At 35.6% G+C, this 27,390-nt stretch overlaps 1 protein-coding gene and 1 long non-coding RNA gene across 2 annotated transcripts; both read left to right on the top strand.

Moving 5' to 3' along the window:
* Positions 1-15,448: 15,448 nt before the first annotated feature.
* LOC112759191 (uncharacterized) lies at positions 15,449-17,153 on the top strand. The gene is made up of 2 exons (XR_003179979.2): positions 15,449-15,983; positions 16,571-17,153. It is a non-coding gene; the product is annotated as an uncharacterized lncRNA (long non-coding RNA).
* A 1,268-nt stretch (positions 17,154-18,421) lies between these two features.
* On the top strand, positions 18,422-21,521 carry LOC112758227 (benzyl alcohol O-benzoyltransferase-like). Its single transcript, XM_025806842.2, has 2 exons — positions 18,422-18,945; positions 20,270-21,521. Exons 1-2 carry the CDS (start codon positions 18,493-18,495, stop codon positions 21,221-21,223), a joined length of 1,407 nt encoding a protein of 468 aa, XP_025662627.1. The 5' UTR covers positions 18,422-18,492; the 3' UTR covers positions 21,224-21,521.
* Positions 21,522-27,390: the final 5,869 nt, after the last annotated feature.

Raw genomic sequence — 27,390 nt, 5'->3', positions numbered from 1 at the left:
CCTTTTTATTGCCTCCAAGGGATGCCCCAAGGCTTTTATCTTTGAGGCTTTGGGGTTTTCCCTTTTGTTTATCTGCCAGCCGAGATGTTTTTTCCCAGGTCTGGGATGTTTTTGAGTAATCCGCTCTTCTTTTCTTTTGTAGGATCTTTAGTTGACCTCATGTCTTCCCGAAACAACGTTGTTGAGATGCCCTCCCAGGTTCCTGCGGGAATGGCTTATTGGGTGGACTCCATGGTCCTCATGTGTGTTTCACTTGTTGATGGCGAATTCTGCACTCAGCTTAGGCAGTTTCACAGTGTTTGTAGCAATTCTGGTGACGAGAAGAACTATGAGCTTGTTCTTCCTTCTTCTGACGAGCGAGTCTGTTTTTCTACTCGGGTTGTCGATGATCGCCCTTTCTTTTATGCTTATGACTATTTCTTTAGTCAGCTGGGTATCACCCTTCCTTTTTCTCAATTCGAGATCGACTTGTTATGGTCTTGTAATGTTGCCCCTTCTCAACTTTACCCCAACTCCTGGGGTTTTATTAAAATTTTCCAATTGTTGTGTGATGGTTTTGGTATTCCTGCTTTCCAATCCTTATTTTTCTACTTGTTCGTCTTGACCAAGCCTGGTGTGGTGAAAAAGAAGTCAGCTTGGGTCTCCTTCCGTTCTGCCCAATGAAAGAAAGTCTTTTCTATGTTTGACGAATCGTTCCGGGATTTTAAAAATTATTTTTTCAAAGTCCGAGCTGTTAAAGGATCTCGCCCCTTTTTCTTAGATGAAAACGATGAGTCTGCCTTTCCCTTAGAGTGGCAGAAAGATGTCAGGGTCTCCAGGTATTCCTGGGACATGTTGGATGAGGCCGAGCAGGCTTTTGTGGCTGTTTTAGAGGAGCGCTGGGGTCAGCCTCCCCATCTCGATACTAAGAAACTTCTCACCAATCCTTCCCTTCTTCAATCTGAACTGGGTATCTCTGTGTTTCCCTTTGCTGTCTGTTTTATGATACTTGTAGCTATATTTTCGAATTGTTGGATTTGTAGCTTGACTTCTATTTTATTTGCAGAGGCAATGAAGAACAGTGAGTCCATGAAGGCTTTTAAAAGGGCGCAGAGGGCAACTGCTGCCAGGAATGTTGCGACCAGGGCTGCTGGGGAGGGGTCTTCTCAGTCTCGTGAGAAGCCGGCCGTGCCGAGCTCTCCCGGGGTGAAGAAGGCGATCCCGATACCTCGGGTCCGTTTGGTAGATCCTCCTTCTTCTTCTGCTGTTCCACCCACTGTTCCTCCAAGTAAAAAGCAAAAGACTTCCGAGCCCTTTGATCTCAATGCTCCTGACTTCAACGCTATTGAATTTATAGATCAACAGATTGGGCCATATGGTACCATTCCCATGGATGATGTGTCCATTCTTCATCATTTGGAGTTTATGGCTCAGAATCATGTGAGGATAGCCTATATGGCGGCTGCGATTCATTGAACTGCCCAGAACCTTCCTCTTCATGCTACTAAGGCATTTATGGAGGAGGCGAAACGGGAGTTCGACCGGATGAAGGGGTTGAAGGAGGAGCTCGAGGTGAAGGTGGCCAAGTTGGAGAAGGACCTCGAGAATGAGAAGGCGAGCTCTGAGTCGCTGGCTACTTCCTTGAGGTTGGCTGAGGATGCAGCCATGATGCACAAGGAAAGCTATGTGATATCCTATAGGGAGGGGAGGCGCTTGAGGGAAGAGCTGGACAACGCCCGGGAGGATTATGCCGACCTCCAGGGTCATCTCGTTGGTAGCGTAACTGCTGCTTACGAGAACTTGAAAGAACAAGTCCGGATCATTGCTCCTGAGGCCGATCTCACCCTTTTCAGTTTGGATAATGTTGTTCGAGATGGCAAGATTGTCCCTGATGATGAGGGTGATGATGATGAAGTTGTTCCTCCCCTCGTGTCTTCCACCAAAGCGCCGACTTCTTCCGCTCCTCCTGCTGTGCCTGACTTGGATTGCCAGATCCTGAATCGGGAGGATGGGACTGTTGATGCGGTGCCGATTCACGCTCGCCCTCCTTTCCCTGGTCTTGATGCCGCGAAGAAAGCTCCTGATGGTGCCGAGAAAACTTCTGATGCCTGTTGATTTGTAGTTGGCCCGGCTTGTGGGCGTTTTGTGGAAACTTTTTATGACTTTTGTGTAGATGGCCCGATTTTTTGGCCTTTTGAACTCTTTATTTAGATGTTGACTCTTCTTAGTTGCTTTCCTAGCAACTTTTATTACTTTTAGAAACAGACAAGTAGCTTGCTGCCTTTTGGGTAGTAAGTGTGAGTGGCCCTTCGAGGCCTTTATAACTTTATAAAAAAGTTTTTTGGCTGGGCATCCTTTGTTTTTTGGCATCTTCGCATCCCGTCCTTTTTTGACTTGTATTTTTGTAGGAAACCGACTTCGTCAGGTCGATCTCTTCTGAGTTATTTTGTAATCCTCTTTCTTGGACCTTTGTTAGGTCTCTTTCAGGGATTATTTTTATAACTTGTTTTTGTAGGGGACCGACTTCATTAGGTCAATCTCTTCTAAGTTATTTTGTAATCCTCTTTCTTGGACCTTTGTCAGGTCTCTTTCAGGGATTACTTTTATAACTTGTTTTTGTAGGGGACCGACTTCGTTAGGTCGATCTCTTCTAAGTTATTTTGTAATCCTCTTTCTTGGACCTTTGTCAGGTCTCTTTCAGGGATTACTTTTATAACTTGTTTTTGTAGGGGACCGACTTCGTTAGGTCGATCTCTTCTAAGTTATTTTGTAATCCTCTTTCTTGGACCTTTGTCAGGTCTCTTTCAGGGATTACTTTTATAACTTGTTTTTGTAGGGGACCGACTTCGTTAGGTCGATCTCTTCTAAGTTATTTTGTAATCCTCTTTCTTGGACCTTTGTCAGGTCTCTTTCAGGGATTACTTTTATAACTTGTTTTTGTAGGGGACCGACTTTGTTAGGTCGATCTCTTCTAAGTTATAGCAATTCCTCTTTAATAAGGTTGGCCAGACCTCTTTCCAGGGATTCGCTGATAACTTGGGTTGACTTGGTCCGACTTTTTGATGTCGGCCAGTCTCTTTAAGTTATTATATTAGCTATCCGTAAGACCTCGTTAGGTTCTTTTTTTTAGATTGCTTTCGATAACTTCTTACATTATTCTGTGTTCATTTTTTCCTATTTGTAGAAAGTGGTTGGCATATCGAGCTCGTCCTTTGGGTGAATCGCGTTTTCACCTTTATCGGACGATTTGTCTTTATCGTGGTCGTGCAGTGAAATTATTTTTCACTTTTTGCCGACCTGTAGCTTTATAATCGGACGATGAATGCTTCAGAATAATGCGTCTTGAAATCTTGTAGAATACCTAGATAATATTTTATTCAAAGAAAAATGCAAATATATACATGTGGGATTTTTCTCATCCTCTTAAGTTGGGTATGGTCTGAGTCTCGACATGGTGCCTCATTAAAAAACTTTTTCAGGAAAAAGAGCGCATCCCTGGTGAGATCCTTTACCCTTTCTAACTGTAGTACCTTCTTAGGTTGCAGGCATGCCATGACCTTGGAAGCTCCCGTCCGTCGAGTTCGGATATTCTGTAGTAGCCCTTCCCGAGTACTTCTGTGACCCGGTATGGTCCTTTCCAATTGGCTACCAGCTTTTCCTCTCTGGGTCGAGTTGTTCCTATGTCGTTTCGGATTAAGATGAGATCATTCTCAGCAAAACTCCTTGGTACTACCCTTTGGTTATATCTGGAAGCCATTCGACATTTTAGCGCTTCTTCCCTGATCCGAGCTCTTTTCTGGATCTCAGGTAGTAGGTCGAGTTCTTCCCTCTGAAGTTGGGGGTTTGCTCCTTTATTATAATGGACTGCCCTGTGCGATCCTTCCTCAATTTCTACTGGAATCATTGCCTCCGTTCTGTATGTTAACCGAAATGGGGATTCCTTTGTGGTAGAATGTGGCGTCGTTCGATACGCCCAGAGGACTTGTGAAAACTCCTCTGCCCAAGCTCCCTTTGCATCTTGTAGTCTTCGTTTTAACCCTGCTAATATGACTTTATTGGCGGCTTCGGCCTGTCCGTTGGCTTGAGGATGTTCGACAGAGGTAAACTGGTGCTTTATATTCAAGTCGGATACTAGTTTTCTGAAGCCGGCATATGTGAATTGGGTGCCATTGTCTGTGGTTATTGAATATGGAACCCCAAATCTTGTGACAATGTTTCTGTATAAAAACTTCCGACTTCTTTGGGCAGTGGCGTTGGCTAAGGGTTCTGCCTCGATCCACTTTGTGAAGTAATCTACCCCTACTATGAGGAATTTAACTTGCCCCGATCCCTGGGGAAAGGGGCCGAGAAGGTCGAGTCCCCACTTCGCAAAAGGCCAAGGTGCGGTCACACTGATGAGTTCTTCTGGTGGAGCAATGTGGAAGTTGGCATGCTTCTGACATGGTGGACATGTCTTTACGAACTCTGTAGATTCTTTCTGTAGAGTTGGCCAGTAAAACCCTGCCCGGAGTATCTTTTTGGCAAGAGCCCTCGCTCCGAGATGATTGTCGCAGATGCCGCTGTGTACCTCTTCTAGCACTTCCCTGGTGTGGGAGGTCGGCACGCACTTTAGTAATGGCACCGATATCCCTCTTTTGTACAGGATGTTGTTTATAATGGTGTAGTATTGTGCTTCCCTTTTTAGCTTCTTTTCTTCCTTTTCTTCTGTGGGGAGCATTCCTGACTTGAGGTAGTTGATTATGGGGATCATCCAGTCTTGGTCCTGGCCTATTATGGTTAGGACTTTTTCTGTTTCCGAGATTGATGGGTTCTGTAGCATTTCCTGGATGAGGCTTCTATTATTGCCTCCTGGTTTGGTGCTGGCCAGCTTTGAGAGTGCGTCAGCTCGAGCATTTTGCTCGCGGGGTATGTGGCAGATCTTGTATTTCCCGAATTGTTCGAGCTGTTGCTTGGTTTTATCTAGGTATCTTTTCATGATGGGATCTTTGACTTGGTAGCTCCCTGCTATCTGTGATGTGACCACTTGCGAATCACTATAGATGTTGAGTTTTCATGCTCCCACTTCTTCAGCCAGTTTCAGGCCAGCTAGCAACGCTTCGTATTCCGCCTGGTTATTTGAAGCCGGGAATCCGAACTTGAAGGAAAGCTCAACTTGGGCTCCCTAGTTGCTTTCTATTATCACTCCTGCGCCACTTCCTGTTTTGTTTGAAGATCCATCCACATACAGATTCCACTCTATGGGGGCCTCTAGGGCATCTGTGAACTCGGCGATAAAATCGGCTAGGTATTTTGATTTGATGGCGGTCCGAGCTTCATATTGGAGGTCGAATTCTGACAGCTCGACTGCCCATTGTAGAATTCTGCCAGCTAAATCCGTTTTCTGTAGTATTCCTTTTAAGGGATGATTAGTTCGAACTTTGATGGTGTGGGCCTGGAAGTAGGGGCGGAGTCGCCGAGATGTTAAGACGAGAGTGTAGGAAAATTTTTCTATTTTCTGATAGTTCAGCTCGGATCCCTGTAGTGCTTTGCTAATGAAGTAGATGAGTTGTTGCCCGTTTTCGCTTTCTCGGACCAATGCTGATGCTACTGCCTTTTCTCCTACTGCAAGATATAGTATGAGTGGTTCTCCTTCTTGAGGTTGGGATAGGATAGGTGGCTATCCTAAGAACTTCTTAAAGTCTTGGAACGCTTGTTCGCATTCTGTCGTCCATTCAAACTGTTTTCCTTTTCTTAAAGTTGCATAGAAGGGGAGAGATTTTATTGCAGCTCCTACTAAGAATCGGGATAGGGCGGCCAACCTCCCGTTGAGTTGCTGTACTTCTTTCACGCAGGTTGGGCTCTTCATGTTCAATATGGCCTGGCATTTATCTGGATTTGCTTCAATTCCCCGTTGTGTGAGTATGAATCCTAAGAATTTTCCTGCTTCTACCGCGAAGGTGCATTTAGATGGATTGAGTCGCATACCATGCTTCCTGATGGTGTCGAACACTTGGGCTAGGTCGGTCAACAGTGTCTGTTCGCTTTTCGTTTTAATTAGCATGTCGTCTACATAAACTTCCATGATTTTCCCGATGTGCTCCGAGAAGACTTTATTCATCAATCTTTGATAAGTGGCTCCTGCATTCTTAAGGCCGAAAGGCATTACAATGTAGGAGTAGTTTGCCTTTGGCGTTAAGAACGAAGTCTTTTCCTGGTCCGGTGGGTACATGGGGATTTGGTTGTATCCCGAATACGCATCCATAAACGAGAGATATTTATACCCAGAGGAAGCGTCTACCAGGGCGTCGATACTCGGGAGTGGGTATGGATCTTTTGGGCAAGCTTTGTTGATATCTGTATAATCGGTGCACATTCGCCACTTCCCGTTTGATTTCTTCACCAAGACAACGTTGGCTAGCCATAGTGGGTATTTGACTTCTCTTATAAATCCAGCTTCCAATAGTGCCTGCACTTGCTCTTCCACAGCCTGGGATCGCTCTGGCCCGAGCTTTCTTCGTCTCTGTTGTACTGGTTGAGATCCTGGATAAACTGCCAACTTGTGACACATTAGCTTAGGGTCTATACCTGGCATGTTTGCGGCTTTCCATGCAAACAGGTCGGCATTATCTCGCAAAAATTGTATTAGCAGTTCTTTTAGATCTCCTTTGAGGATTGTGCCGATATTAGTTGTTTTTTCCGAGGTGTCTCCGATCTGAATTTTTTCTATCTCGCCCTCTGGTTGGGGACGGAACTCCTCTCGTCGTTGAACTCCGCCCAGCTCGATTGTGTGAAACTCTTCTCCTTTGCCCCTGAGGTTGAGGCTCTCGTTGTAACAGCAACACGCCATCCTCTGGTCTGCTTTTATTGTGGCTATTCCTTTTGGAGTTGGGAATTTCATGCACATGTGTGAGGTCGAGACTATTGCACCGAGTTGGTTGAGCGTGGTCCGACCTATGAGAGCGTTGTAGGCTGAGCTTACGTCAACTACGATGTAGTCTATTTTGAGAGTTCTTGATTAGTCTCCTTTTCCAAAGGTTGTATGCAGTGGTATGTATCCTAGTGGTCGAACCGGAGTGTCTCCTAACCCGAACAAACTGTTTGGATATGCTTTAAGTTCTTTTTCTTCTAAGCCGAGCTTATCGAAGGCTGTTTTGAATAAGATGTCGGCAGAACTCCCTTGGTCTATTAATGTCCGGTGCAGGTTGGCGTTTGCCAAGATGATGGTGATAACCATGGGATCGTCGTGTCCGGTAATGATACCGGTTGCATCCTCCTTAGTAAATGTTATCGCTGGGATGTTGAGTGCTCCTTCCTCTCCTTCGACATGGTATATCTCTTTGAGGTATCTCTTACGAGAGGATTTGGAGATTCCTCCTGCTGCGAAACCGCCATGTATCATATGGACGTGTCTTTCTGGCGTCCGAGGTGATCGTTCTGTTCGTTCGGTATCATCATCCCTTCGTCTCTTCCTTTGCTCGTCATCTCGGGTGGCCAGGAATCGATATAGTTTTCCTTCCCTTACCAATTTTTCTATGATGTTTTTTAAATCGAAGCATTCTTAGTGGAGTGTCCTCGGACCCGATGATATTCACAATACTCTTTTCAGTTTCCTCCTCCCTTTTTGCCTTTAAGTGGCCGAGCTGGGGGAATTTTTCCCGTGTGGCAGACTTCTTTATATATTTCGACCAGTGATGCCCTAAGAGGAGTATAGTTATGGTACTTCTTAATTTTCTCTCCTTGTCTGTCGTCTTTCCTTTTGGATTCTTTGTCTCTGTCACGGTAGGAAGCTCCCGATTTCGAGGACTCTCCTAGACAAGCGTTTTCTTCCATATTGATATATTTTTCTGCTCTCTCCTGAACTTCGTCGAGGGTAGTCGTGTACTTTTTTTATATAGATTGGCTGAAAGGTCCCTTTCGTAGGCCGTTAATGAGTCCCATGATTGCGGCTTCCGTGGGTAAACTATGTATGTCCATGCATGTTTTGTTGAATCTTTCCATGTAGTTGCGAAGGCTCTCCCGATCTCCTTGTTTGATTCCTAATAAACTGGGGGCGTGCTTAGCTTTATCCTTTTGAATGGAAAATCTGGCTAAGAATTTCTTAGCTAAGTCATCGAACCACCGCATAGCTGTCTTTGTCAGAGTTGTTGGGAAGGCTTTACAGCGAACAGCGTCTGGGGTGTTAGTAAGATACATTCTGCTTCTGAAGTTACTGAGATGGTGGTTAGGATCCGTGGTGCCGTCATATAGAGCCATATCCGGGAGTTTGAAGTCTTTCGGAATTTTGGTTTTCATAATTTCCCTAGTGAAGGGGTCTTGCTCTTTGTGTGAATTTTCTTCGAGATTAGCGCGAGGGGCTTTTGATTTGAGATCGGCTTCCAATTGCTGCAGTTTTTCTTCCAACTCCCGACGTCGCCGCATCTCTCTTTGTAGATCCCTTCCGATTTCTCGATGTTGCTGGGTTTCTTTTTCTAGTTGTTTTAGGTGATTTAAGAGTGCTTCTATGGCTCCTGAATTTGGAAAATCTTTGTCTTTGCTGGTCTCCGGAGTGTCTTGTAGCATGACATCCGCGTTTTTGTGTGGTGTTCGATCTTCAAGGCTTGAATCGTGGTCGTTGTCATGGTTGTCTGCCATGGTGATGGGATGACTTCTGGGTCCCCGGCAACGGCGCTAATGTTCCGGGGGTTACCTGAAACTGTAAGTCGTTCTCGAATGAGATCTTCTTCGCTGGTCGGAACCGATGTGTCCGGCTGGTGAATAGCGGCCGGAGCTGGTGTGTCCGACTTGCTGGGCTGAACGTGCTGCCGATTCTCTGTCACCGAAGGGTGGGGGGTACCTGCAAGGGACTCCGATGCTTAAGTTAGCAAGGGTATTAAGCAGGTTTTTTTTATGTAGAATCAGAGTATGAGTTATACCTGGGTGCTCCAGTGTATTTATAATGGTGAGATGTGACCTTTGGATAAGATAAGTTGGTCATCTTATCTTATCTTTATCTTTGTGTTGAGGTCAGCGTATCTTTAGCGGAACCGCCTTTATCTCTATAGGCTTTTAGGCCGCCTTAGGATTTGGATCGTGTTCCTTCATTTGGGCCCTTTACTGGGCTCTTTTGTCGATTTGGCTGAGCTCTTTGAGAAGAGGTCGGATAGTCAGACCTGAAGAGGTCGGTCGCTTTATCTCCAGTCATCCCAGGTCGGTTATCTCGACCCAGGGTATGAACACTTTTCTTCCCTTTTTCTTTCAGGATGGCCACCCGGAAGGGAACCGGAAGACGTTTACATGGAGAGACAAACAAGTCCATCAGCACAATCCTTGGAGAAAAGCATCAGTTGGAGAAGACCCGTCCACCTGTACATCTCAGCATGCACCAAGGACGGTGCAATCTTTAAGTGTGGGGATGTCGATACCGATCTCCATGGGTTAGTACTTTCTTGTCTCAACACCAATGTTTAAATTTTCTTTGTAGTTAGTTGTTACATTTGCATGTTTGTTTGATTTTTGTGCATATTTTACCACTTGGTTAAAGTAATATTTTCTTTTTCAAGAAACCTTTTAGAGAATTTCACTAATTTGAATAAAATTTAATGTTACACTTGTTTGAAGAGATATTATACTGGAACATGGTTTAGAACTCGAACACACAAAACCTGTGAGATTTTTGAGCCTATTTGAATTGGTTGCATTTTATCAACCAAAAATTTTATTTTAGTGTGTATTTTTCTCTCTAAAATTGTGATCTTTGTCTTGCTTAATTCTATATTTCCATGGTTTGATGTATACATGTACTTATATGATTGAGGCCTTTGTTTCATGGAGCTTACATACCCATATGGCCTTACCTTTCATTTTTCATTGCAAACCAACTTTGAGCCTATTTTACCCCTTTGTTCTTTACTTTAGCTCATCACTAACTCTAAGCAGAAAAATAATAATGTCCTTAATTTGAATCCTTGGTTAGCTTAGCCTAGTGAGAGTGCTCATGAATTAAGTGTGGGGAAAAGTGGGATTGAAAATATTTGGTTTGAAAATTGAGTATGTTAGAATTTTCTGAAAATGTGAAAGAAATGTTTAGGATATGTTCATGCATTCAATAATTTAATCATATGCATTGAAAAAAAATAAAATAAAAGAAAAAATATATAATATAAAAAAATGAAAAAAAAAGAGCAAATAAATAAAAGGGGACAAAATGCCCCAAAGTTAAGTGTTGAAAGCAATGCATACGTACTGTACTTGAAATTTGAATGCATATGTGAAAAACATGGTTAATGGACAGTTAGGTTTTGTATTATGATTACATGAATTGTTTAAGTTAGGTGGAAAGTTTAAGTTAATTAAGGATTCAGATTTTAGTCCACTTGGCCAAATACAATCCTACCTTGACCCTAATCCCATTACAACCCTTAAAAGACCTCTTGATATGTGTATCTGTGCATTAAATTTGTGTTGATTGTTAGATGAAGAGCAAGCCTTAGAAAGCAAGGTTAGTAGAGAATTGAGAGATCGAACCTTAAACACCTGAGTGATTAGAGTGTATACACTACCAGTAAGGGTTCGATGCTCAATTCCTTGTTCCCTGCTTTCATAAGCTATTTTCTTCTTGCAAGTCTATTTATGCTTCATTTTTATGATTTGAATTAGTGAAATCCAATTCATATTTGTTCTTGAAAGATTTGTTTATTTTTAACCAAGTAGGTAGAAACATCTTAGCATGTAGTTGCATTCATATACATAGGTTGCATTTCATACATTCTACCATTCCTCTTCATTTCTTTATAGCTTCTCTTGAGCTTAGCATGAGGACATGCTATTGTTTAAGTGTGGGGAGGTTGATAAACCACTATTTTATGGTTTATCTTGTACTCAATTGAGTGGTTTTTATCAACTCTTTACCCACTTATTCATACTGTTTGCATGTTTTACATTTTCCTTCCTGGTTTTGTGCTATGATTGAAAACATGCTTCTTTGATCTTATATTTGCTTATTATTAATCCTCTATTATTACCATTAGATGCCTTGATATGTGTGTTAAGTGATTTCAGAGATTACAGGGCAGGAACGGCTCAGAGAATGGAAAGGAAGCGTGCAAAAGTGGAAGGAATACAAGAAGTTGGAGAAATTGCTAAGCTGTCCAGCCTGACCTCTTCGCACTCAAATAGCTATAACTTTAGCTACAGAGGTCCAAACTACGCGGTTTCAGTTGCGTTGGAAAGCTAACATCTGGGGCTTCGATTTGATATATAATATTCCATAGTTGCTCTGACGCTAGGTGACGCGATCGCGTGCTCCATGCGGCCGCGTCGCAGTGACGAAAATTCAGCATGTTTGAATTCTTCTCCAGCGAATTCTGGGCTGTTTCTGACCCAATTCTCGGCCTAGAAAACACAGATTAGAAGCTATAAAGTGGAGGAATGCATCCATTCATAAAAAAAAGCTTTCACATTCACAATTTTAGGAGTAGATGTAGTTTTTAGAGAGAGAGGTTCTCTCCTCTCTCTTAGGATTTAGGACCTCTCTTAGTTTTAGGAGTGACTCTCAATCCCAGGTTCAATGTTCTTTTTTATTTCTTTTCTCAATTTAATTTATAAACTCTTTATGTTTAGATTGATCTTCTATTATTAATGCAATTCGAGGTATTTTCAGATTTAATTTTACTTTGCTTTATTTATAAGTGCTTTCAATTTAATTTAGATATTTTATTCCTTTTTCCTTTGGTTAAGTGATTGGTAACGCTTGAGCTGTCAATTAAAACAGTGGTTGAAATTGGGAGTTGCTCCAATAACTCTAGTCTTTCCATAGAAATTGACTAGGACCTGAGGATTAAGTTAATTAATCTACTTGATCTACCTTCATAGTTAGAGGTTAACAAAGTGGGATTAAAATCCAATTCTCATCACAATTGATAAGGATAGGACTTTCAGTCATAATACCTTGCCAAGAGTTTATTTTATTATTACTATTTTTTTTGTTCAACATACTGCTTCCTTACTTTCAAAACCCCCAATTTACAAACTCATAACCAATAATAAGAACATACCTCCCTGCAATTCCTTGAGAAGACGACCCGAAGTTTAAATACTCGGTTATCAATTTTAAAGGGGTTTGTTACTTGTGACAACCAAAACGTTTGTGTGAAAGGACTTTTGAAGGTTTAGAAACTATACTTGCAACGAGGATTTATCCGCAAATTTCTAGACCACGCAAAAGTCCTCTCATCATTAGACATCTGTGGCTGGTATCGATGCATATGTGGTCCACCTAAACATAAAAGACGTTATGTATAGTCAACAGGTATAACCATAATTAAAAAAAAAAAACTTACAGTGTCAACCACAACTATACAAATATGTTTACCTAGATGCCAATGGGAACGACTATGTGTCGAAACCGCGCGGCCGTAGGCTGAAAAACTGCCAGAAAATCCATGACTGCAGTAGCTGCAGGGGGCCTGCCAGGTTCGTCACGTTTCTGTTGGCCACCCGACACATGCACCGATATAATCAGGCCAACACTGTCGACCCCCAGCTATAACTGCCCATATCATGAAGCCTCGCCACAAAGGGCAACCACCGTATATGAACCCGATTTTCACTCTTGTCACCGAACAACTGAGTGAAAAGCAGCATCATAATGTAATCCGGGGCATATATGCGTACGGTATCCTCCGTAGCACCAGCTGGCAGCACCCTGAACCTCTCATGAAACCAAGTGAAGTGGACTGTAAAATGCTTCACCTTATTCTGTGGTGGCAGCTCGCCAAACAGCTCCTCAAACCACTCCCAGCCGGCCTGTCTTCTTCCATAAACTTCTCAAAATCAGTAAGGCACCCGGATACATGTAGACCATCCACGGGCAGGCCCAACTGGTATGCAACATCCTGCAACGTGATAGTGCACTCTCCAAACGACATATGAAAGGTATGCGTCTCAGGACGCTACCGCTTAATGAAAGTACTAACCAAGGGCTCGTCCAACCAGAACCACCGAGCGTTCAGCCTCGCCAGGTGGTACAAACCGGCCCTCTCCAGATATAGTATGATCCTGTCATGCAGAGGCATATTCTGCTGCCTCTGGACACTATATATACACCTAGTCGGCTGGAGAATGTCACAGAATAAACCAAACATATAAAAGATTCAGCAGTAATTTTAAAGTTTAGGCTGCTAACATACACTGCTTTTTTAAATATTACATTATTCGATTACAATAACTAAATTAAAAATAACCAAAATAACAAAAATTACAAAAAAAATTAAAATAATAATTTAAATCTACATTAGGATACATTAACTAACCATAACTAAATTAAAGATAACCAAAATAACGAAAATCACGAAAACTAATTAAAATAATAATTTAAATCTACATTATGATACATTAACTGACAATAACTAACTTAAAAAATAACCAAAATAACGAAAATTACGAAAACTAATTAAATTAATAATTTAACTAACAACATTATACAAAATACATTATTTTTAAATTATGATGCTAACCTCTTCGTGTATGCTCCCAGCGACGTGCGCAACGCCGTTGAGCCTGTATAGACTGCATGTCTCTGCCATGGTCCCGGCTCCTATCTCAACTCAAATCAACCACAACTCTCTCTATTCCTCTCTCTAGAACCCAACACTTCTCTCTCTAGGATTTTTTTTTCACTGCACAAATGTAATCCACGAGACCCCTCAAGCGTATTTATAGTAATGCATAAACCGCTACACCCCTATCGAAGTTTATGCACAAATCAGGCCAACACGTAAACCGCGACACCCCTGTCGCGGTTTATGAACAGTTCTTCCTGCACGTAATCCGCGACACCCCTATAGTGAATTACGTGTAATGTGTAAACCGCAGGACCCCTGTCACAGTTTACATAAAATAGACAAAAAATACATTTTGGTATCCAATTTTCATTTTGTGCATTCTGATAAATATCAAATGCATTTTATTTATATTAATAAATTGTCCTATTTTTTACTAAATAAAAAATAAAAAAATTAGCCTTCTGCCCAATATTGTCTAGGAGTACTCAATATTGTCTAGTTTTGCCTTACTAGTAGCCATATAGCTATGCCTAAGACATCATATAGACGACACCATATTCGTATCATTTTACATGAGAAAAAAATTTTGCTCATAAAAATCTACTTTTATTAAAAAAATCTTTTTTAATCTAAAAATTGATTTTTCTTTTCAAAAAATTAATTTTTTATTTAAATTATGCAAAGACGGCTACGACTTACGATTTATAAATTATTTTGTAACATTTTAAAAGATTAATTTTATTTTCGATAATATTTATTTTTTAAAAATTTTAAGACTAATTGATATTATTTTCATTACAATCAAATAATATAATACGAAAAAATAAAATTTTTAATTTTTAATAAAATAAAAATATCAAAATTTATTAATATAAACAGTGTTGATACTACAATAATATTTAACTTGTAATGTTAATTTAAAATAAAATACTAATTTTTTATTAATAACTAATAGTATATTAATTATACTATAATTTTATTATTTTAAAATAAAATAATATATGAAAATATGAAAAATCAAATATAATTCAGTATAATATTAATTTAAATACATGCATGCAAAAAAATTTTAAAAAATAGTGAAAATGGATATTAAATTTAAGTATATAAATTAAAAATATATCATTTTAACTAATTAAACTAATTTATTTTCTTTTGATCCTACAACATTTTGGGTTTATGGCCACGATTTTTTGGTCACGGCAAAAAATCGTGACCATAGACCCTCTATGGTCACGATTTTTTACCGTGACAAAAAAAAAAGCTATGGTCACGGTTTTCTAAAAAAGGATGGCCTAAAAGAGTCTACGGTCATGATTTTGGGGTGACCTAAAGGGGTCTATGGTCACGATTTTTCAAAAAAGAGTGACCTAAAAGGGTCTATGGTCACGGTTTTGGGGGATGACCTAAAGTGGTCTATCGTCACGGTTTTGGGGGGTGACCTAAAGTGGTCTATGGTTACAGTTTTGGGGGTGGCCTAAAAGGGTCTATGGTCACGGGTTTAGGAGTGACATAAAATGGTCTATGGTCACGGTTTTTTATAGTGACCAAAAAGGGTCTATGGTCACGGTTTTTCAAAAAAAAGTGATCTAAAGGGGTCTATGGTCACAGTTTTGTGGGGTGACCTAAAGTGGTCTATGGTCACAGTTTTGGGGAGTGGCCTAAAAGCATCTATGGTCACGATTTTTTACAGTGACCAAAAAGGGTCTATGGTCACGGTTTTTTGAAAGGGTGACCTAAAAGGATCTATGGTCACAGTTTTAGAGAGTGATCTAAAGGTATCTATGGTCACAGTTTTGGGAGGTGACCTAAAAGAGCCTATAGTCATGATTTTTTAAAAAAGGGTGACCATAGAATATCTATGATCACAGTTATTAGGGGTAGTCTAAGGTGGTCTATGGTCATGGTTTTTTTATTTTTTAATTTTTTTTTAATTTTTTAATTATCCCCCCCAAACGCAATCGTTTCCCCCTCCCTCCCAAAATCCCGATTATTCCCTTGTAACTTAGGGAAAAAAAAAAGAACCCTAGCCGTTTCGAGCTTCTTCTTCTTCTACCTCCTTCCTGCGCCATTTCCCTTCCTCTCTTCACTGCGCCATTTCCCTTCCTCCTAGCCCCCACCATCGCCGAGCTCAACTCAGCCTCGCCTCATTGCGGCGTTTCCCTTCCTCCTAGTTTCCACCATCGCCGTTTTCCTTCCTCCCAGCCCCCAACATCGCCGAGCTCAACTCAGTCTCTCTTCACTGCACCGTTTCTGTTCCCCACACCCCCAACCATCATCGAAGGTAGAGACCGCACCATCGCCGAGCTCAATTCAGTCTCTCTTTATTGCGCTGTTTCAGTTTTTTCCACCCCGACCTTCGTCGAAAGTAGAAACCCTACCATCGCTGAGCTCAACTCAGTTTCTGTTCACAGCGCTGTTTTCCTTCCTCACATCCCCCACCATCGCCGAAGGCAGAAACCCCACCATCGCCAAGCTCCTAAGGTATTCATGCCACTGTGAAGCTTATTATTGGTTAGAACTTAGTGTCAAATAAGGTGTCTGAGTTAGTATTGTTGGCTGAAATTTTAGGGGCTTTTTTATCAACTCCAAACCCTAAGGTCTAACTTATGCTATTTGGGATATGTTGTTCTGTGCTTGTAGCTATTCTTTTAACTTAAACCATATGAAGCCAATATTTTTCATTTAAAGCAAGGGAAATAATAGATCATGATTTAATTTGTTGTGTCAAAGTATGTATTTATAGAGCCATAATTTTTGCTCCGTAAAGATTTTGTCATTACTAGAATGTTTTTGATTGCTTAACTAATTGATACTTAATAATGTCATGGTTCCTAATTCTTTTTGTTTAGCATAGGACATAGTGCATAGGTAATTTCTTCTAGAGGTAGATAGAACATTTGGTTTGTTTCTGTTTGAGAAATTGGATATATGTTGTACTTTAGTCAGGATTATAAAGGACATTCACTGACCCTTTCTCTAGTTTCATGTTCTTCTCTTGTTGTCATTGTCTGGCTTGGCCGTTCAGGATTACTGAAATTGTTGCTTGATTTGGCTGATATCTTATGCAGGAGTTTGCAACCATGCTTTTCACTTCCATTGCATAAGCAGATTGCTCAAGATCCGTCAAGTTTGCCCTCTAGGTACATATCTAGGTTTTTGCCGTGACCATAGATTAACATATGGTCACGGTTAGAAACTGTGGCCTAAAGTGTCAAAATTTGAAAATTGTAACTGTGACCATAAAAATCATGATCATAGATAAAAAAAATCATAATCATAAACTTATAGCCACGTCAAAATAGGCCACGGTAAAAAACCGTGACTATAAGTCCAAAACCATAACCATAAATCTATGATCACCCTTTACCGTGACCATAGGCCTTTTTTTTTTTGTAGTGTATGATCATATAGAATTACCTACAAAAGTTTTGGAGGGAACCACAGCCCTATCGTCTCAACAAAGCTTCACCGATGCTTGTCACTTGTCACTTGGCATAGTAAAATTAGGTCATATAAAACATAGTTTCAGACTTCTTCAAGTTAAGATAGTAGTAGACAATTTACTGCATTTCTAGTAATTAACATTATTATATTATGTATCCAAAATGGACGGTGATTCGGTGAATAATGCCACGTTCGCTTCACATGCAAGCATGCAGCTATGTAGCTAATTTAACCCCGACCAGTTCCAGAAAATAAGTGGACAAAATTGTATTAGACTTCACACCACATTTTAATTGTATTTTGGACCACTTAATAACTAACCGATGAACATACAGAAAATCTACTGAAAATAAGATGGACCGCTAATCAACTCTTAGGCATCGAGAAATGACTTGTGTGGTGTGTACCTTTCTTTGTGGGTTGTGACCACTAGCCGTCTAGCCCAATCAAAACATTTCATATGGCGATGGCATTGATATATTTTGCACAAGAATGTTGTGGCCTGGACTCTGGAGTGTTGGCCTAACAGAAAAACATTTGAAATGTGCTAGCAGCTAGTATAATAATATTGAACGTGCACATTAATAATTTGCCAAACATTTTTATTGTTTTTCGACTTTTATGGAAAAAAATAAAAAATAAATACCTCCTAACTTTATAAAATTTTTAAAATAAAAAAATACTAAAATAAAAACAAAATAAAAAAATACAAATTAAATATACTCTTAATTTTTTTTATTTTTTTGTATTCGAGTCAATTTAACCATCTTAGATTGGTCGAATTGTCAATTCGTTCATTCGTTTAAACAAATATTGAAAATTTGAATTCTACGCGATACAAGTATAATAATTATTGACTAAGAGCAAAAAATATAACTCAAATTTATAGCAGATTAATCGTCTTCGTCCGGTTGAAAAAAGCCATAACATTAATAATGTTAATTACTAAAAGTAGGTCAAATTTGTGTTTTTATTATAAAAAATTTGTAAAGAAAAACAAGTAAAAATAAAAAAAATTATTTTATAAAATTTTAAAATTAAAAATAAAACAAAAATAAAATACAAGCCAAACCCATGTTGATATTCTGCATTTGGCCATTTGCCAATAACATTGAACTATAAATTTTGAGTTTTTGACAATACTTTTATTATCTTGGACTGCAATTATTTTCAAGTACAGAATAAAAAGAATTATTGAGAATAAAGCATAAAAATAGAAATATAAAATTAATATTTTTATATTTTATTTAATAATAAACTAAAATAAAAAATTAAATTATGAGAGTTTAATTTATTTATATTTTCTTCCATCATAGAATAAAAAATAAAAAGATTAAAATAATAAAAAAATAATTATAAAAAATTAATAAAAATAAAACATATATTTTATTAATATTTTTATATTTTTTATTATAAAAAATAAAAAAAATTAAATTGAGTTAGTTTATGTTATAGTTAGGTTATTAGACTTTTTTATATTTAAATAGAAACCACTTATCCACCATTCTTTTTATCCCAACTCTTTCTTAACTTCTCTGATAATACCATGACTTCACTATCATCGTCCCCCTCTTTAGTCTTTACAGTCCAAAGGCGCCAACCAGAGCTGGTGGCTCCGGCTACGCCCACTCCCCACGAAGTTAAACTATTATCTGACATAGATGATCAAGAAGGGTTGCGTTTCCAAATTCCACTCTTTCATATTTATCAGCACAAGCCATCTATGGAAGGAAAAGACCCAGTTAGGGTTATAAGAGATGCACTCTCGAGAACACTTGTGTTTTACTACCCATTTGCCGGCAGGATCAGGGAAGGTCATGGCCGCAAGTTGATGGTGGATTGTACGGGGGAGGGTGTCTTGTTTATTGAGGCAGATGCTGACGTAACACTTGATCAACTTCGTGGCTCTCTTCAACCTCCATTTCCATGCTCCCAAGAACTCCTTTATAATGTTCCAGGCTCTGATGGAATTGTCAACTGCCCCCTTCTACTCATACAGGTTTAAAAAATAGTTTAATTATTTTGTTAATTTCTATCATTTTACTAAATTTTTAATTTTATAAGTAAAGTTTTTTCATATCAAAAAATATTAAAATTAATAGAACTTTTTTTAAAATATATGTTGTCAAAAATTTAATTAAATTTTTAATTATAAATATTTTTAATTTATAAAAATTTTTTAGTTAATTCTAATATTTTTCATACTAAAAAAGATTTAATTATAAAATAAAAAATATATAAAAATTTAATTAAAAAAATAAAAATTTAATTAAAAATTTAATAAAATTATAAAAACTAATAAAATAATTAAACTTTAAAAAATTAAAGCTCAATCTGTTTGATAATAGGAGGGGTTGCGTCGCAAATAATTAACGGCCCGCAATAATTAATTAGATTAGTATATAATTTTTTTTAATTTATCAAATACAATGGTTATGTTTAAGGCTTTAAGCACCTCTTCACAAATTTTACTAAATATAAAATGAAATATTTCTTCTATTCCAAAATTAGTATTTTATTTTATTTTATCAATATATATAAGATGTCTACTTAGGAAAGATACGCGAGCGGAATGTTATATATATAGATAGACTACTTTTTACATACATCATTATTTTTGTACGTTTTAATTTTAGTATAGAAAATAATTAATAAAAATGATATAACATAAAAAAAATATTTTATACTATAAATAAAAATTTACATAAAAAGTGTACACAAAATTATTATAAATATTTGTTTAATTTTATTAAATAATTAATTTTAGACACTTATTATAAATTAGATAAAATTTATTGTTAAAACTTTTTACTTATAGAAAATCTAATAAATTGATAAAAATATTATATGTACATAAAAATTAATTATTAAAATTAATTATAATATATTACGTATAAATATATGTGTTATTTAATTTATTTTAATATATATAAAATTATAGAGAATAATAATAATAATAATAATAATAATAATAATAATAATAATAATAATAATAATATAGTGAGCTAGAACCTAGAAAAGTTGGAATGACAAAAAGTAATTCAATTTCACTACATTATTAACTGTATTTCTGCGAACTTCTGTCAACTCTTATTTATAATTGTATTTAATGGAAGTATTTTTGTAGATATATCTAATAAAAATAGTATTTTTTTTATGGTTGTGTTTAATAGAAATATTTTTATATATGTATTTTTTGAATGTATCTTCTTATATATATATATATATATGTTTAAAATATAATAATTAATTATTATTGATAATAAGTTAGTAGATAGTATATTGGTATTTTATATTTTTCTAAAATAATTTCGTTTTGACAGGTCACACGCTTTAAGAGCGGTGGTTTCATTTTTGCCATACGGGTGAACCACACCATGGTGGATGCAACTGGTCTACTACAATTTGTGAGTGCTTTAACCGAAATGGCTCAAGGTGCTCATCAACCTTCCATTCTGCCTGTATGGCAAAGGGAGCTCCTACTTGCAAGAAACCCACCACAAATCACATGCAACCATCGCGAATATGAGCAAGTTCCAAATACCAAAGAAGGGACCATCATTTCTTACGAGAACGGTATGGTTCAACGCTCCTTCTTCTTTGGACCAACTGAAATAGCTTCCCTTCGTCGTTTGGTTCCACGTCACCTTGGCCAATGCACTCGATTTGAGCTTATAACTGCATGCTTATGGCGTTGCCGTACAAAAGCATTGCAACTTGCGTCAGAAGATGATGTTCGCATGATGTGCATCGTGAATGCACGCGCTAGGTTTAACCCTATTATACCCCTTGGTTATTACGGAAACGCTTTTGTTTATCCGGCAGCAGTTGCCAGTGTAAGGAAGCTTTGTGAAAATCCGTTTGGTTATGCCGTAGAGTTAATAAAGAAAGTAAAAGCTGAGGTGACAGAAGAGTACGTGCGTTCAGTGGCAGATCTAATGGTTACAAAAGGACGACCCTTATTTACAACCGTAGGATCTTGTATCGTGTCAAACTTGACACGTTTTGGGTTAAGAGAAGCGGATTTTGGATGGGGCAAAGCATTATATGCTGGTGTGTCTCAAGGTGGAGCTGGGCCGGCTTTTCATGGAGCAACCTATTTTATGGATTATGAGAATGAAAAAGGAGAAGAAGGTGTATTATTTCCAATTTACTTGCCTTCCAACGCTATGGAGAGATTTGAGAAAGAGTTGGGTGATTTGCTTGGTGGAGACTTTAATAATAATCAGCCTACAAAGAGTGATGAAACTCCTATGTTTATGAGGTCTACCTTGTAGCTTGTGAACATTATAAACAGGGCGGAGCCAGGTACAAGGAAAATGGGTAATGATTCCTAATTTTAATTTTTTACATGTAAATTATATATAAATTTTAGTTTAGTCCACTCTTAAAATTTTATTTTAGTTTTATTTTATTGTGTAAATATTTTTTATCTCTCTAATATTTTATCTAGGTCTGCTCCTAATTATTATAAAATAATAAATGCCGTCAACTTCTATTATATATGTATATTAATTAAGAAGCTTGGTCCTTACTTATATACGAGGGAAATGTATGTAATGCAGCATTTTGATAGTGTTCCGTTGTGTTTCTTCCTTTAATAAGCAGCACTCTCATGCATTGATGTGTGTCAAAAATAAGTCATACTTAAATATGACTATGTACTATTTTGTGATTACTGCGACAAATTCAACGTTCATTACATTTATAAGTTGATTACGATAGTCATTCTTATAATTTTTTTCTTGGTTTGATACTTTTTAAGAAAAAAAAAAAATCTGCAATATATATCTTTAGACAAAATTATATGTGCAGATGATCATCCTCATTATTAGAAATTTGCTTAGGGATAAACCCGTATACTTTGGGACGTACTGGGAATTGGGCAGCGTCTTGCTAGAGTTTAAATTTTTTTAATAGTATATATAATAGTGATATTTATTTGTTTTATTATATTATTAAATTTGATTTTATTGTATTAAATTATCATAAAATTTATTTTATTGTTATATCATATATATTTTGCCCACTTTAAAATTTGTTAGATTCGTAAATATATATATATATATATATATATATATATATATATATATATATAGAGTAATGTTATGTGTACACTAAAATCAGTCATTAATATAAAAAATATATTAAAATATAAATACAAATTAAAAATAAATTAAACCACACATGTATTATTTATACATAAATACATTATTAGTGACTGATTTTAGTAGTTAATTTTAATGTATAAATAGCATTTTTGATATATATATATATATATATATATAACACAATAGCAATAATATATTTTAATAGTTAATATGTATATATATATAATATAATTTAACAATTTTAGATTTGACTTTTACTATAACTATTTGAAAAAAAATCACAGTTGTAATTAGGGGTGATAAATGTATGGAAATCTGTCAAGCTGAATTGCGTAACTTGTTAAAAAAGACAGATCAGACTAAAAATTTGGGACCGCTATAATAAAAAAAATTCGTCTAACTCGCACCGTCTAATTTATGGATTTTGGTAAATTTTGGCGAGGCAGGACGAACTTTTGATTTTAAGATGATAATTGAATTTGGAACTTAATTTTGTGATTGTATTTGGAATGTTTGTTCGTTTTATTTTAAGTTATAATTTGAATTATATTTAATTGATTAGAGACTTGGATAATATTTAATTATATATTTTAGATGTTTGTTTTGCTTTAGATAATATTGGTTTTATTATTTTGTTTTAAAGAACTTAGTTAATAATTATGTTTATTCGATATTTAGAATTATAAAAATTTTAGTATTTGTGTCTTGTGAATTTAAAAATTATAATTTTGTTACCTTTAAAAATTATAGATTTATTGAAATATTTATGAAATTATATATTTTTAATATATTAAATAGTTTAATAATTTTTTTAAAAAATAAAAAAAGAGAATTAACGGATTTATTCCGCTAATCCACCATAAAACGAAGTGGGATAGACATTTGGAGCCATCTAAATAGACAAGGCGATGCAAACTAACTTGTTAAAATATCAAATTTTTGGTGGGACAGGACAGATATGTCCGTTTATCACCCTTAATTATAATGTCCAAAACTTATTTCTTTTTTGGTGTTTCTTTTCACTGAAATTTAAATGGTAGAAGAATGTGTAATTAAACTATAACTGTTATATATTTATTGTATTTTATAAAAAAAAAATTAGTGACAGAATTTTACAGAAATAACCTATTAGATGCCATGTGAATGATTTATAATATTTTAAAAAAATATAAAATAAATATTTAAATTGGTCTTAACAAATTTTAAATTAATATTTTAATTTTTAATAAATTTTACTATTTTTAAAATTTTAAAAAGTTACTTCTTACAAATAAATTAATCTGTTCATTGTTTTCAATTAAATTCTTAATGAATTATAATCTAAAGTAATTAAATTTAACAGATGTAATTATTTTTTTTAGAAAAACAAAATTAATTTTTAAAATTTCAAAATATAAATAATAAAAAAATTTAATCTAAATTTTTTTGAGGTGAATGTTTGGTTGTTTACTTTAAAATATAAGATAAAGTACTATTTTGACTCTCAATGTTTGGCTTTAATTCTAATTTAGTTCCTAATGTTTTAAACGTTTTATTTTATTCTCAAAAAATTTCAATTGGATTTAATATTATCCTACCGTTAGATTTGACTCAAATATTAACAAAAAATTTTTACATTAGTGATCATTGGTATGCCAATTGTACTAAAATCGAACGTTATATTGTCTTTTAAATATGTTAATTATTGGTGTCAAATTTAACTGTAGGACAACATTAAACCATTTAAAACCTTTACTGAAATGAGATATTTAAAATATTAAAGACCAAATTAGAATTTAATCTAAATGTTAGGAACCAGTACTACAACATTTTTTGCCCAAGGTAACCCTTATTCAAAGCAACATTTAAGAAAAGTTATTTTAGATAGGCAAAGATAATATTTTTGACGAGTTACCTTTGAGTAAGGCAAAGATAACAATTTTTTTTGTCAGACCACCCATAAAAAGAGTTGTCTTTAATATCTAAAACAACATTTATAAAATGTTACAAAATAAAAACTTTAAGATAATATTTTTAAATAAAAATACAATATTTTATAAGATTATCAAAAAAATTGAACAAATAACATTTATAAAAAAGTACCTAAAATTGTTTATGGCTAAAAAATTTAGAGAAAAATTTTTAACCATATTCTCACCAATTATATTTTCAATGAAAAAATAACTTAAACACAAAAAGAAGAAATGTGCTTCAGTAATGCTCTACTTCACACACACAAGCCCTAACATATAGCCACTGCACGCAACAACATACACACCCTTTCTCCCCTTCTACACGGCAATAGCAGGGCTCAATCGCGGTGCATTCCTCCACGTACTGCGACGGCGCAGTACTCTCTTTGACAGGCGACGGTATAATGCGTGCTCTCCTCGACGGACAACAGTGCAGTGCTTTCCACAAGCCCTAACATAGCCACTGCAATAACACACACATCCTTTCTCCCCTTTCAAACAGCAACAGCAGTGCTCAATCGCAGTGCACTCCTCTACAAATGGCAACAGCGCGGTGCTCTCCTCGATGTCCGACGGCGCGATGTTCTTCACCACAGGTAACGATGCGGTCATATTGGATAAGCAATATAATTCTTTTTTTAATTTTAATTATAATATTGTTGTGTGCCATTTGATGAATTTATATATTTAATATGCATGAACATTATTATTTACATATTTGGTTAATTGGTAGTAACAATATATGAATAATTAGGTTTTTTCAAGACTTAAAAATAGATTGGATGGGTTTACTGAGAGATAAAGCTGAGTTTAGAACCACAAGAGTATGGTTATTTTGTCCTTATGACTAATTTGGTTGCTATTTTGTGTTTATGACTATAATATTTTAGTTGTTTTTATGGTGTTGGATTGTTGCTCCTATTAGTTATCAATAGGTTGTTGGATTCCTTCATTAAATTTGTATCACTAAAAATAGGTATATCATATATTTGTGTGTATAGGATAAACTTAATAATCTCCAAGAAGTTGAAAAAACTTCTACTAATGCATTTCAAAAAGTGTTTGGTAAAGAGAATATAGGAAGAGTTCAATGTTTTGAAAGAACTGTTATAAAAACTTCTCTTAAGAAAAATAAAGAAATAGATGAAATCAAGAAACAAAGTGAAGAGAAGGTAATAGCCTTAAAAATTGAACTAGACGATCATAAACAAAGATTGCAAGGATTGGAAGATATTGTGAAACTTATGTTGCAACAAACTTCTCCTGGTATGAATGTTGATGAAGTGTTTTCTCTCTTGTAATCTAAGCAATCGTCTGCAAATAGTGCACAAGATCCAAATTTAATTCTTCGACATTCTCCTCCATCGACTATACCAAATCATGATTAGGTATATGTGTGCTAAATTCTTGTAACACTTGAGTATACATGTTATTGTTAAACTAATGTTTTGACTATATTTTTTTGTCCATTTAGATTTGACTGTAGCTTGCTTATAGTTGGATGAAGTTTTCTAAAGAGATAAAGGCGATTCTTGGCACAATAGTAAAGAACAAAATCTTTTTGGTTTCAAATGAAAAACTAGTTTCTTTTTAGTTCAAGTTCATCATGAGAAAAACATGTATTTTGTTTACTTATGTTTATTATTTATTTGACTTGGTAACTTAACAAGTATGTTAATTGGCACTTGAAACACCTTTATATATACATATTGCAATATATATTATTAGCTTATTCTCTCTATATTGATTAAATTAAATTTAAATATTTAAATATTGTTAGTGTGTGTTATATATCCTTCAAATGTCTTATAAATATAACAAAGATAAAAAATATATTGCTTTAGATATAAAAAATAAAACCTAAGAAAAAATCAATAAGGTGTTGTTTTAGGTATTAAAAAAAGACAACTGCAAATAAATTTAGATAAGTGTTGCTTTAGGTTTATGAAAAGACAACTTTAAAAAACTTGGATAAGTGTTGCTTTAGGTACATGAAAAAATAACCACAAAAAAATTATACAACTGTTGCTCTAGGTATATGAAAAGGCAACTTAAAAAAATCAGTATTAGTGTTGCTTTATGTAACAAAATTGAAAATATAACTCGTAAAAAGTGTTGCCATAAAATCTTTGTTAAAGCGTTGTGTTTGGGTCTTCTAAGGTAACCCTTAAATGGAGTTACTTTTTTTTTCTTTTGTAAAAAAGGCAACATTTCTCGAAGGTTGCCATAAAAAGAATTTCCTTTAATACACAAAAGTATTGCTTTAGGCCAAAGATAATGATCGTATAGCCAACCTCCCAAAAAGTATTGCGTTTTGTCAAAAAAAAGTGTGCTTTTTTTTTCCTTATTATAGGCAACATTTTTAAAAAGTTGCCTCAACTCGAATTTGTTGTAGTGTAAAATAATACTTTACCCCTAAAATATATATTCTAAGAGATGAATTGACGAAAATTTTTATTAAGATGGTGGTGCTTGAGGTGTATTACCTTAACATGGTGATTTGAAGTTCTTTACTCCATACAAATGAAAATACCTATGCTTCTAATATCAACGTACTACACATATGTTTTATTTACGATAGAAATTTGTATGCAGTTGTTTTCATGTGAAATGGCTGGTTGAGAATGGTTAAATAATTTGATGTATTTGACTAAATTATTATCTAATAACTTTAATCTATCAACTTCATATAAAGACAACTGTATATAAGTATTTACCTTTATTCATATAGAAAAAAGAATATTTTCTCATTTTGGTCCCAAAAAATTTTGGACGAAATACTTTAATCTCCAACTAAAATTAATTATTTGATTAGTTCCTAATAGTTAACTCTGTCAGTCATTTTGGTCCCTGACCTAACTTACTCCGTCAACTCTTAACGGAATTGTCCTATGTATTGCGTTCACTTGTCACGTCAAGTGTTTAGTGCCGCATGAGTAAAAGGGACAAAATAGTCTCTAGCTCCCTCTTTGACCTTTGCATTGCCATATATGCAGCATTGTCATTGTTTTCTTCTTCACTATTTAGGTTCATCTCATCTAGAATAGAATGATCAAAGTACAAGTATAGCTCATTAGTATCATTGTTCTTCCTCTTGTCACACATTTCTCTATTTTCTTGTCTTTATGGATGGGGTAGGTGAAGTCTGCATTTAAGGTTATTGACTTTTGAATTATATCAATACATCTGTTTGTAAGTATGATAATTAAGCTCCTCAAATAATTTTTTTATGTTAAAATAATTCATCAAATCAATATTTAGGAGACAAATTTAAATCTTTTAAATTTTAGATTTTTATTTTAAAGGATAAAGTGAAATCTCTTATTATTAAAAGTTTTTTTTCTTATATTTTTTTTGAGTTCCACTTATAAAATAAATGAT

Source organism: Arachis hypogaea, chromosome 16 (assembly GCF_003086295.3).
Source record: "Arachis hypogaea cultivar Tifrunner chromosome 16, arahy.Tifrunner.gnm2.J5K5, whole genome shotgun sequence".
Taxonomy (NCBI): Eukaryota; Viridiplantae; Streptophyta; class Magnoliopsida; order Fabales; family Fabaceae; genus Arachis; species Arachis hypogaea.
The sequence above is the reverse complement of the archived record's forward strand: the minus strand, read 5'-3'. Positions and strand labels throughout refer to the sequence as shown.

Excerpts from the sequence above, each read along its gene's own strand:
- LOC112758227 (XM_025806842.2), top strand. The coding sequence starts at position 18,493 with ATGACTTCACTATCATCGTCCCCCTCTTTAGTCTTTACAGTCCAAAGG. Across the intron at positions 18,946-20,269 it reads GCCCCCTTCTACTCATACAG|GTCACACGCTTTAAGAGCGG; the intron begins GTTTAAAAAATA and ends TCGTTTTGACAG.